Source organism: Leguminivora glycinivorella, chromosome 13, assembly GCF_023078275.1.
Source record: "Leguminivora glycinivorella isolate SPB_JAAS2020 chromosome 13, LegGlyc_1.1, whole genome shotgun sequence".
In the NCBI taxonomy this organism is placed as follows: Eukaryota; Metazoa; Arthropoda; class Insecta; order Lepidoptera; family Tortricidae; genus Leguminivora; species Leguminivora glycinivorella.
Genome location: NC_062983.1, coordinates 21,079,985 through 21,092,663, shown reverse-complemented (window position 1 = coordinate 21,092,663; position 12,679 = coordinate 21,079,985). Strand labels below are relative to the sequence as shown.

The following is a 12,679-nucleotide window of genomic DNA, read 5'->3' as shown; positions in this document are numbered from 1 at the left end:
TAATAGAACTCTTCAAATACAGTGCTCAAAATCGGGTTTATCGGTGTGAAATTTAGTATGTAATATAGCTATATTAACTACCCAAACTGAGATCTCGATTATCGGATAGTCCGGCCTAGGAAACAAAACATAAAATACTCAATTTCATCGGGTTGGCGAAAATGTGCTAATAATGACGACCTGTCTGGCCTAGCGCGTAGTGACTTTGCCTGCTAAGCCGCGGTCTCGGGTTCAAATCCCGGTAAGGGCATTTATTTGTGCGATAAGCACAACAAACCTTGTCCAGCTTACCATGAGGCACAGTCAATCTGTGAAAGAACAATCTGAACTTGTACATACTGTAAGGACATCGTAAAGGCATCTGTGTGGTGACGGGTTAAGAATTTCACCACCCCCTTTCTTCCCGTGGGTGTCGTAGAAGGCGACTGTGGGATATGGGTTAAATTGTGGCGTAGGCGAGAGGCTGGCAACCTGTCACTGCAATGTCACAGTTTCGTTTTCTTTCAACCCCTTATTTGCCAAGAGTGGAACTGAAGCTTTATTAGTTTCATGTGCTCTGCCTACCCCTTTATGGGATACAGGCGTGATTGAATGTATGTAAGGACATCACTAGTCGACGTCCCCATCCCTACGCATCGCTTCCAAAATGGCGTCAGACTGACTCGTAGCGTCACTTCGTATCGATTGTCATTGATCTTGCGTTTTAGGGTTCCGTTTAATAAACTGTATGATTAAATGATGACCTGCGGCCCGTTTCTCGAAAGGTACAAGCCTTGTATTACAAGTGCGCGAAGTGTCAAATCGTATGGGTTGTCATGGAAACACACTTGTAACACAAGGCTTGTACCTTTCGAGAAATGGGCCCCAGGAGCCCGTTTCCCGAAAGGTAAAAGCCTTGTATTACAAGTGCGGGAACTGTCAAATCGTATGGGTTGTCATGGAAACACACTTGTAACACAAGGCTTGTACCTTTCGAGAAATGGGCCCCAGGAGCCCGTTTCCCGAAAGGTACAAGCCTTGTATTACAAGTGCGCGAACTGTCAAATCGTATGGGTTGTCATGGAAACACACTTGTAATACAAGGCTTGTACCTTTCGAGAAACGGGCCACTGGTGTTTTTACTGTAACAATACCTTGTAGTGCAATCATTTTTTTGTGCATCTCGTAGTAGGCAGAGTCCTTCTGTGCGCCGCGCGGCGCGAAGCCGCCGCCGTCGGCGTCTTTCTCGGCGCGTTGGTGCAGGAACTGGGCGAATAGCGTCTTCGAAAACACTAATACCTATAAAAAACCAATGAAAATATAAAAGAATAACTTTTATTTCTTGTCTATTAACTAGATTCCATCAAATACGGGATAACCACAAAATTAAAATTTTGAAAAAACCCCCGACCGCGACATAGTGGACCGATTTTCATGAAACATGGCTAAGAACACTCCCGACTAACTCAACTTTCAATAAAAAAAACTAAATCTCAATCGGTTCGTCCGTTCGAGACCTACGATGCCACAGACAGACACACACACAGACAGACAGACAGACAGACATACACACAGACTGACACGTCAAACTTATAACACCTCATCGTTTTTGCGTCGGGGGTTAAAAAGATAGTATTACCTAGGTACTATTAAATGAACCATGTATGAAACGGAATTATCCTCAGATTTCGAGATTGGTGCCTTAAGGCCGTTTTCACATTATCCGATCCGATATCGGATGTAGGAAGGATGTAAAATGTAAGATTTATGCGCTTTCAGGTCTTCATTTATGTATTTAATAGATCATTATTACTAAAAATCGATATAAAACGCAAAAATTGCGGATTTAAAGCCGATGGCACTCTCCTACAACAGTTTTTGTCCGAGGCACCATCGAACTGCCGATATCGGCAGGACGCTTCCGACATTTTTTGGCATGCCGGATCCCCCGCCAGTTGTCGGCCGATAATATTTGTTTGTGTGCGTAATATAGAGTATATATACGTTTGTAATAGTGTGCGTGACAAAAATGGCGTCTATTAAACAGATGCTAATGATCGAAATTCGAATTAGTTGAAAATTTCCATTGAAAAAAAAGGTTGTAATGCATCGGTCCGAATTGCGGATACTAGTTTTTTCATCTTTTAGTAGATATAGTTGAATGTAAAATTATTTATTTTGCCTGACACTCTGAGTATTTTTTATGCTCGTAAATATAAATCATTTTTTAAATATTTTTTGATACAAAATCATACTTTTTTGATTTGGAACAATTCGTTTTATCGGACCGACATCCGACACTATCGGAAGCGTTTATCGGATGTAGGATGTCGGTCCGACATCCGATATCGGATCGGATAATGTGAAAACGGCCTAATAATAATGGGTTAGTACATCAGGCGGTTCAGCACAACTTGCGTTCCCGCGCGCGAGCCCGTACATCACGCGGACTCGCTGGTGGTTCGCATGTACACAGATACGGAAATGAGACGCGTGTATAGGCTACTTGACCCTTTTTTAAAGTCCGCCTTATATGATTAAGTACTGTCCAATTAACCGAAATAAAACATTACCATATTTTATTGTCACTTAAAAACAGCAAAAAATATTTTTAAAGTATACTTTTACGTAATCAGGCGAAAACAACACAGTCTTGTTATTGTTAATCTATAGATTATCTGTACATCAGGTCATTCTACTCGAAAACAACATTTTCTGACTTTTTAAGTATGAAGGCATAAAGTTCAATATGACAGTGGTTGTTTTGACATGCAGTAAGGTTCAAATTCGATGACGTCACATACATCGCTGACAGCGTTTTCAGTTGCCAAAATAAATAAAAAATTACACACATCTTTAATCATAATGTTTGTAATGCGTTTAGGGGTAGAAAGAGACACAGTCATCATGTTTGGTTAAAAAACTAATATCTGGGCGACCGAGCTTCGCTCGGTTCTGTTTCGTATCCTTGACCTGTGTCGCCATCTAGTTCGAAAATAAATAGTACCTACATCGATCAATCGAAAGAACTCTCAGTCTTAACAACACAACTACTCCACACGAGATGGCGCGCGTTTCGTCACAAAAGCTCAGTGTATTTTTCTATTCGTGTTAGCCTTGACCTGTGTCGCCATCTAGTCTTTGAAGTAAATAATACTTACATCGACCGAAAGACTTCTGTCTCAACAGTACAACTACTCCACACGAGATGGCGCGCGAAGAAAAACGCGTGAAAACTCGAAAATTCGCGTTTTCCGGCACCTAAGGATATGTTAGATCGATTTTTCACCCACTAAAACCCCCACATAACAAATTTCAATCGTTAGAGCGGTTTCCGAGATCGTCGGTATAAATAAATAAATAGATAAATAAATAAATATACAAGAATTGCTCGTTTAATAGTATAAGATTTATAACCTAACCACAAAATTAAAATTTTGAAAAAACCCCCGACCGCGACATAGTAGACCGATTTTCATGAAACATGGCTAAGAACACTCCCGACTAACTCAGCTTTCAGACAAAAAAAACTAAATCAAAATCGGTTCATCTGTTCGAGAGCAGACAGACACACACACAGACAGACAGAGAGACAAACAAACACACAAACAGACAGACATACACACAGACAGACACGTCAAACTTATAACACCCCGTCGTTTTTGCGTCGGGGTTAAAAAATACGTAGTCATCATACACTTTTAATACCCAAAATCTATAAATATTGTTATTTTATGTCAAATATTACAGAAGACAATCATTTATTGTGCCAAATTCGATATGAGCGTCCATCTACAAGTGTGTGGGTCCATACAAGCCGATTCCCACCGGCTTGCCTAAAATTGATTACTAGTAAAGTATGTTGAAGGTAGGTTTCTTTTTGCTTTGGTGTTGCCTAACAGAAATGTTCAGCAGTGGGTCCAAAAACTTTCGACAGGCGTACTTATTGAATACAAATGGCCCAGCAGGCCAGCAGTACTTACTTTTTGATAGACGTTCATTTCCTCTTTAGTGAGTGTCACGTGGCACTGGTGTGCGGTTCGCGCCGGCAGATCCTGCAAGTATTCATTCACATATATTGTCACCGTAAAATTGTACAAACCGGTAGTTTATAATCTCACTAGTCATAAAAACATTAATCTATATCACTTGGGTAAAAAATTTACAACTCCTAGTACAGATTAAAAAATAGTCGACTGGAGTAATTTCAACTGATCGAATTTTCCCATAAATAATAAATAAATAATAGTTATTTGATTGTTCTATGAAGTCCGTTTTCTCTCTGTATAATATTTTACCTTCAGTTGTCCTTTAGCTTGTAGTTGCGCCTTGGTTCTTCGTAGCATGATGCAGCGCATGATAGTGCTGAGCCTCTCTTGCCCGCCCTGGCTTTTGTTGTCGATCCATTTCTTCCACATCTGACAAGTATATGTATATCATTATGTTGACTAATAAGATTCAACGACCATACATTTTCAAACAAGTATATTTTTACATAACTTTTAAAGCGGGACTTAATCTCTATCACTGCATATTAAACTGACCTCCAACGTCAGGGATGGCGTTGTCCCCGTGGTCTCGAGAAGATTATATTTCATTATTTTTATACACTGGTCAAAAAGAGAAATAAAAAAACAAAGTGTGATGTAAAGCTGCATTTTTGGTATGTTATTTGGGGTCCTTGGGGGAATGTAGGACTATATTTTGCAAGCAAAAAAATGATGTGCTAACTTCGTAATTTAAAAAAAAAGTAAAAAAATCAGACTTTTTTTGGTTTTTGCCGTTTTATTAAAAAAATATGCATTTTTGGTCAAAAGTTGCTTTGTAATGTTGAAAGCGCATTAAATTCCAAACAGTTTGACATCTTTTTTATCAATGTCCGTCAATAATTTTTTGAGATATGAAGCGTCAAAAAAAGAGCATTTTTCCCTTTCTATTAAAATATTCGTTTTGCTAATATTTTGAGACAGATATCAGCAAAACAACTCAGTCTATTACATAAATTGTAAAATAAAGATGTAGAAAATTTCACTAGCTTTCATTTAAGACCAAAAGAGTGCCAGTTATTTAAAAAAATAGGATTATATCATAAGTCTAGTATAACTGGATCAGAAATAATCGGTGGATAGTAATGGCCAAATGGGTTAGTTTACATATATTTACAGGAGGCGTAGCGGAGAACGAATTATTATTATTTGGGAGCTGTTCAAGTATTACTCAGACACATATTTGCGTATATCAAATCAACATTTATTTAGTAAGTTAAGTTTACGGTCAGAAAGACAGGATCGCCGCTTGGCGGAAAAAAATATTTACGAGTAGAAAACCCTCATTAAGTAATTGAATCAGATTGTTCCGAAATTCTTCTTGTACGGACTGGTTTTTAAAGCATATCACTGAGGGTCAATAACATCGATGTAATCTCACGAGCGTTGTCGTGGACGTGCCCGAATCATAGTATTCTCCGTTTAACGAAATATCAGTACATAGTATGTGTTGTATTGCACGCGCAGGTCTCTCACAGCCGCGCAGGTGTAGTCGGACCATAACTCGACAGTATACACGCTTGTACAAAAACTGAGGAACAGCTGTCTTTTAACGCTGTCACTACATTTGGCGAATCTTCTAGCCAACATGTTTGCCCTTACTGCGGTGGCTCGCCTCTGCCTTTCTATGTCCTCCTGGTCTTTTAAACTGGACAACAAGATGTGGCCAAGATATTTGACTTCGTGTACTCTCCGCAATTGAACTCCATCAAGCAAAAGAGGTGGTACATGTGTGGGCATATGTGCTGCCTCCATGAGCATAAATTCAGACTTGTCCGGATCGTATCTCATGTTATGCTGGCTGGCGTATCTCTCGCATTCTGCAAGTAATTTACGCATAGCTCCCACAGATGGTGCTAGTAGGACCATATCGTCTGCATATGCGATGTGATTTATCATTTGTCCATTGATGGAGCAGCCAACCTCGGTACTGGTCAAAGCCTGCGACAGCCCATCCATGTACACGCTGAAGAGAGCCGGAGACATACTGCCTCCTTGTCTCACGCCACAGTTTAGCCCGCTGGCTGTGGACAGAGTTGACTTCCATCTTACTACGTTCTTCTGCTGGGAATACCACTTCTCCAGTATCTTAATAATTGGCGTGGGCGCTTTCCGTTCCCGTAGTTTATTCCACAGCAATTGGTGGTCAAATACAACTCAAGTGGACTTTCTATCACTACAGGAGTTGTGCCATCAAGATGCAGAACCAGGACCCTCAAAAAGGAAAAGTAAAATGTAACTAATTCTGTTTTATTTTTCTAATTTACTAAACTTTAAAATTTTACTGTATTTTATTTCTTCATTAGTAATAGTCAAATCGATGCAAAGTTAGCTTAGACAATTTTTTCAGATAAACGGATATCAAAGAAAGTAAGATCGAATAGATAGCACTTTCAACCTAAAACTTTTAGCGTAAACTATTTTACCTTAACCAATCTACCAGACTCTTGGCTTCTCTATTTATAGATTTTTTTTTGTTTACCAAAGTAACTATTCGTCTTACTGACCTTTATTTGCACTAAAACTAAAGCAAAATAAATTTTATACAATGTTATATTGCAATATATATCATATCATGAAGTATTTTGCAGATATTTGTTTAAAAATATTGGCAAAACGCTACATTTTATAAATGCGTCAAAAATTAACCTTTTTTGACGCTTCATATCTCGAAAACTATTTGATGGATATTGATAAAAAAGATGTCAAACTGTTTGAAATTTAATGCGCTTTCAACATTACAAAGCAACTTTTGACCAAAAACGCATAGTTTTTTAATAAAAAAACAAAGATCAAAAAATGTCCGATTTTTTTCCTTTTTTTTTAAATTACGAAGTTAGCACACTTTTTTTTTGCTTGCAAAATGTAGTCTTACATTCCCCCAAGGACTCTAAATAACATACCAAAAATCCAGCTTTACATCACACTTTGTTTTTTTAGCCGATTTTCATGTAAGATTTGACCGGTGTACCGCGATCATGATATTCATGATGCATGCAACTGCGTCGAAATATCGGGAGCTCGACAAAAATCAAAAAGGTAATCACGGTTTATAATCCCGGCCAATATAAGTCTAATGAAAATAACCGTGAATGATTCAATACCCTCTCATGAAAATAATGAAGAACGTATCAAGCGAAGCGAATAGCGCCACAAATGGATCCTTAGAAATGTAATCTGCAGGAGATAATGATTACATACATACATACAATCACGCCTGTTTCCCGGAGGGGTAGGCAGAGATTTTTTTTTTTTTTTTTTTTTTTATTGAGAAAGAAACAAACGGTCACATACAGTATGAGATACATATGTTGTTATTGCATTTACAATAGACCTATAGTTTCCTTAAAGAATATAAGTGCTTAAATTTATTAACTACATATATACATATTCAGTTGTATAAGATAGATGCTTAAATTGTAATCATTTGCATAATAGGTACAAAGAACATACTTACCCATTATGCAAATTACTACGAGTGTTAACAAACTAATTTAAACGTTACTAATGATTAGAATACGATACATTTTGGATAATTCAGCTTTGCAAACAAAATGCTTTCTTTAAATCGCTAATACTACAGTTAAAAACATCAATGTTTGAAAGATTAACACTTTCATTATATAGTTTACAGACACGCCTTATAAACATATTTCGTGCATAGCATGTTCGACTGAACGGGATAGCAAATAGTTCCTTTTTACGACATTTACGCTGACGCGCACGAGGGACTTTAATGTTTATTTCTTCAAGCAACGAGGGGATCGCTAATTTTGAGTGTAATATTTTATAAAGTAAGACCGAGTCTACGCAGTCACGGCGGTCTTTAAGAGGCTGAATTTTATAATGCTTTAATGAGGAGGTGTAATCGGCATAGTCATGACCTGTTCTATAATCTAACGTTTTTACAAATTTCTTTTGGAGCCTCTCGATTCTGTCAATATGAACAGCATGGAAAGGCTTCCAAACAGCGCATGCAAATTCTAAACGACTCCTGACATAGCTATTGTACAGTGTTATATAACTAAAAGAATTATTAAAAGGCTTGCAGACTCGTAGGATAAAACCTAATTGCTTAAACGATTTTGTGACTACGTTATCAATATGGGGAATAAACGACATCTTTGAATCCATTGTCACACCGAGATCTCGGATTTGGGTTACTCTATTTAATGTTTTATTAGAAATAGTATAATTATGATCAATATTTTTCTTTTTTCTAGTAAAAGTTATAATACTACACTTTTCATTGTTCAGAAATAAATTATTATCATTGCAGTATCTCTCTAAGTTAATTAAATCCTCTTGTAGTAGATCACAATCTGAGCCATCTCTAATAGTTTTATAAATCTTAGCATCATCCGCGTAAAGTAATACTTTAGAATGCTTAATGTAGTCTGTTATATCATTTATATATAGCACAAAAAGAAGAGGTCCCAAATGAGATCCCTGTGGGACTCCTAATGTGACAACCCTGTACTGCGATGTGTAACCGGACAATACAACTGCCTGTGTTCTAGATTCAATATATGATTTTATCCAACGATAGAGATCACCGTGTATACCGAGTTGCCATAGCTTATTTAACAATGTGCTGTGACAGATTTTATCGAATGCCTTGGCAAAATCGGTATACACGGCATCTACACAGTGTCCACTATCCATAGCCCTAATAACGTCTCCTGTAAAAAAAAAAGATCACGGATATCCATTTACTACGATCCTGACAAAACACTTTCGCTTCACACACTTTCATAACGTTTCTCATACACGCTCGTCGGTTTCGAGTACTTCTGACCTGGCAGTTTAGATAATGATTATGATTTTTTTTAGATAATGATTATTGAGCCGAAAAGAGGCCGACCCAAGCCCATACCGTGGCACTTCATTCCTCTCTGTTTGTGTTGTAATGTGTAATTAATCTTGACTGTGTTCAAGAATAAATTATATTATATTCTATTCTATATGTCTGGACTGCGTGGATCAGGATCAGCGGTGACAAGTTGAAGAGGATAGCCACAACCAGATTGGACTCAAGAGCTTTGTTTGATCTTTTAAGATGATGGACGCCACAATAAGGCTTCATTTTAGATGACACAAGACTTTCAGCGCTGATGATCTGATAAAATTGGCTGTTTGTTTACCCCATTAAAGGTAACTTACGTAAAAGTAACTTATGAAATTAAAAGTAACTTACGTAACCAATATAAGCATGATCTAGTTCAACCTAGAGTACCGCAATTTTAAAAAAAAGTACATCCATAAGTGCTATAGATATTTATAACAATCTCCCTGATGAACTAAAAACTCTGGAGGGCAATAAGTTCAGATGTAAATTAAAACAATGGTTAATACAAAAAGTATTTTACAACATTACGGAATATTTTGAACATGATAGTGATAAAATTATGTAACCATCTAGCTTCACTTCAATTCGCGGTATTAGTTAGGTATTTATTTATATTTAAGATTACAACTGAACTAACTATAAGTTTAGGTATTACCACAGAACTTAATTTAGATAGAAGAAACAAATTCATATATTTAGGTGTCCGTGCCTTCGCTTGAACCACTAATGAGATTAACACCTTCATAACTCGGCCCTAATCGAGTGAATTCCTCGACTAGTAGCGCCATCTGGCGCGCCAGTCAAGTACTAGTGTCGCCCGGTTACCAGCGCTCGGCTGCTAATAATATCGGCTATAAGTTGATTCTTGCCTGTAATTTTAAATATGTCTCAGGCTCTTGATTGTTCATAATTTTTGTGTTGTTGCAATTGAATATCACGTAACGAGGCATTTTTTATGTTTTGGTTGACTTCAACTTACAAAAATTGACGCCCGAAAGCTGCAAGCTGCGATTAAAGACGGACAACTCAGTGGATTTCACTGAGTTCATTTGACACGCTAAGTAGATACGTTTGCTTGATCTATGGTATATATGACATCTGTGGGTATTACCTAATTAGTTTAGGCATAATTTGCATGTTAGATAATAAGTAGATATAAGTTATACATTGCACGCCCATGTCGGGTAACTGTTGGGACTATATTATATACATTATATATACCTGTTATCTTTTGTACACAGTTTATCAATAAAGTGTTTCTATTTCTATTTCATTAAATAATAATAGTAATTTAATTATTTAAGTGTAACACATCAACCTACTATCATATTTTGTTTATTAAATGCCAATGGATGACGATTCTTACCTCACCGTGGTTTATAACTAGCAAAAGGACATCATTCTATAAAGAATGTAAATTACAAACAAATAATGTTGACATATCAAAGTGATTTGTTAATACATCCCTTTCTTAATGTTGACACATTCATATTAGATAATCTGTTTGCAAACTACCTACTAAAATAATACCTTTGCATAAAAATAACGTTAAATACGAGTATAGACGAAATCGAATGTAACAACTAAACCTAATAGAAAAATAGTTTTTCACCCTATAATTGTAGAATTTAGTTTATCTTAATAATTACATACTTTGTAACATATATGAAATAAAGTGTTATTATTAAATATTAAATCTTATTATCAAATTAAATAGAAAAAAAAAATTAAAGGATCTCCCCAATTGCTTTTTTGTTTGTAAGATTTTCGTTATACTTGTTTGGTACTCACCGCAAGATCATCGAAAGGTGTACACCGAAGGAACTTGAGCAGCGCGAACAGATCTAAGTCCTACAACAAAAACAATTGCACGGTTAAAAATACAGATTTGTAGAATTTAAGTTCTGAGATGATTTTTTTATACTACGTCGGTGGCAAACAAGCATACGGTCCGCCTGACGGAAAGCGGTCGCCGTCACCTGTGGACGCCTGCAACTCAAGGAGTGAATGTGAAGGGATGATAAACTAAGTAATTTCATCTGTCGTTTTTTCACATACTTTAGTGACAGAAACTTGCGGATGTGTGTTCTTTTCTCTATATTTAACAACCGTATTGCCGATGGTGAGGACAGACTGTGATCTTTTGGAGGAATGTCTATGAGCACCCGTCAGTATTTCAATTTTTCTGAAATAATGAAGAAAGTATATAAACAATACCTTGTTATGTAGAGGAGTGCCGGTAAGCGCCCAGCGTCTTCGGGCCTTCAACCCGCACACGGCGCGGGAGGTGGCACTTTTGTGGTTGCGGACGATGTGAGCTTCGTCTAAGATTACTCGACGCCAGGACATGCACATTAGGACTCCGTTCTGAAAATTTAACAATTATTTTATTATTTTATGGCAAACCGTGCACATTTCTTACAAACTCTATGGCCGCCGCACGTAGCAACGTTGCCGCAACCACTCACAACACAATTGCTGGAAAACGCCGACGCTCAAAAGACGTTGGTGTTGGATTGCAGATTCATACTAGCACAGAATATATATTACAATAGTACAAGGAAGGCTAACTGCTTTGATGTTCACAAAATGCCGCCTTTTATTGTTTAACAAACGGACCGCACGCGAGCAGCCGACTGAATAAATGGCCTTTACACATTGGTGAACCGATACACCTCTTATCTTGACCAAGGGGCTGGTCCAAGCGCTGGCCCAACCGTTGGGTCCACGTGCACAGCGGCCATTACCTTCTCACTGTCCCGTTGCAGGATGTTGTAGGTAGTGCACACTATGTCGGTGTGCGCGAGCCGCTGCGGCTGCGTGGCGCGCGCGGCGCCGTGGTGCAGCGCCGTGGTGACGCGGTGAGGGAGACAGTGCTTCTTCACCTCTCCCTCCCACTGGCTCATGAGCGATGCCGGGCATACTACTAGTGTGCCGCCTTTCGTTACTGCAAACAAAAACACATTACTTCATAAGCAGGTAACTATACTCTGTCAAACAAGTCTGTCAGTAAATAAGAACAAAGAAATCTATAGGTATCCTTTCTATTTCCTCGAGTTATTTGTAGTGACATCTAGCGTAAATCACGCTTTAGATAGCGTAAATTATCAGTACTGCTACTTGTCAATAGATGTCGCGACGAAGGAAAAATCTAATTAACGTTCGCTGAAATTTGAGTTTAGCCTTAGATCCCGGAAAACGCGAATCTTCGCGTTAAAATATGGTCGTTAATTTCGCCGCGCGCGCAAACAATTTTTAGCTAATATTACAATAGTATTAATCAGTATTCTGTTGTCAATTCCTCCTGCTTGTAATATAAGTTGTAAACTGTTTCATTATAAATTTTTTAGCAGACGAGACACTGCTGTGAATGACGCTAGATGTCACTAGAAATAACTTGCATTTACTGATGTAGCGTGGCGTGCGTGGCGCGCGCCGCCGCCGCCGCGCCGCCTGGGGCGCGTCTTACGTCCTTCCTATACAACATGTACTGAGGAGACGTTTTTTGAATTACATTCAGGCGACGTGGCGGAGACGTCCGTTCCGCGCCGCGAGACATGCGTCGCCTGAGTGGGGACGCTGCCTTATACTTACATTTGCCCTTAGGTCTGTCATCATCATCGTCGTCTGACTCCTCCCCATCATCAGCGATCTCCCGGTCGCCCGCGATCAAGGAGATCATCGTGATGGTCTTGCCGAGACCCATGTCGTCCGCTGTGAACAAACATTATAGTTACTACAACAACTGGCACAATATAGTACACGTGAATTCACAAAAGCTGGCAAAATTAAAATTTTGAAAAAA

The 12,679-nt window shown here is 38.2% G+C and overlaps 1 protein-coding gene across 1 annotated transcript in view; it reads right to left on the bottom strand.

Annotated features, from left to right (window-relative positions):
* LOC125232329 (transcription termination factor 2-like) overlaps nucleotides 1–12,679 on the bottom strand; it is a 28,113-nt gene that overhangs the window by 12,680 nt on the left and 2,754 nt on the right. The window contains exons 3-9 of the mRNA XM_048137956.1: nucleotides 12,469–12,588; nucleotides 11,622–11,821; nucleotides 11,092–11,241; nucleotides 10,666–10,725; nucleotides 4,278–4,397; nucleotides 3,963–4,034; nucleotides 1,134–1,278 (exon numbers count right to left, since the gene is read on the bottom strand). Coding sequence (XP_047993913.1) covers nucleotides 1,134–1,278; nucleotides 3,963–4,034; nucleotides 4,278–4,397; nucleotides 10,666–10,725; nucleotides 11,092–11,241; nucleotides 11,622–11,821; nucleotides 12,469–12,588 — 867 coding nt within the window. The remainder of the gene's footprint in view (nucleotides 1–1,133; nucleotides 1,279–3,962; nucleotides 4,035–4,277; nucleotides 4,398–10,665; nucleotides 10,726–11,091; nucleotides 11,242–11,621; nucleotides 11,822–12,468; nucleotides 12,589–12,679) is intronic.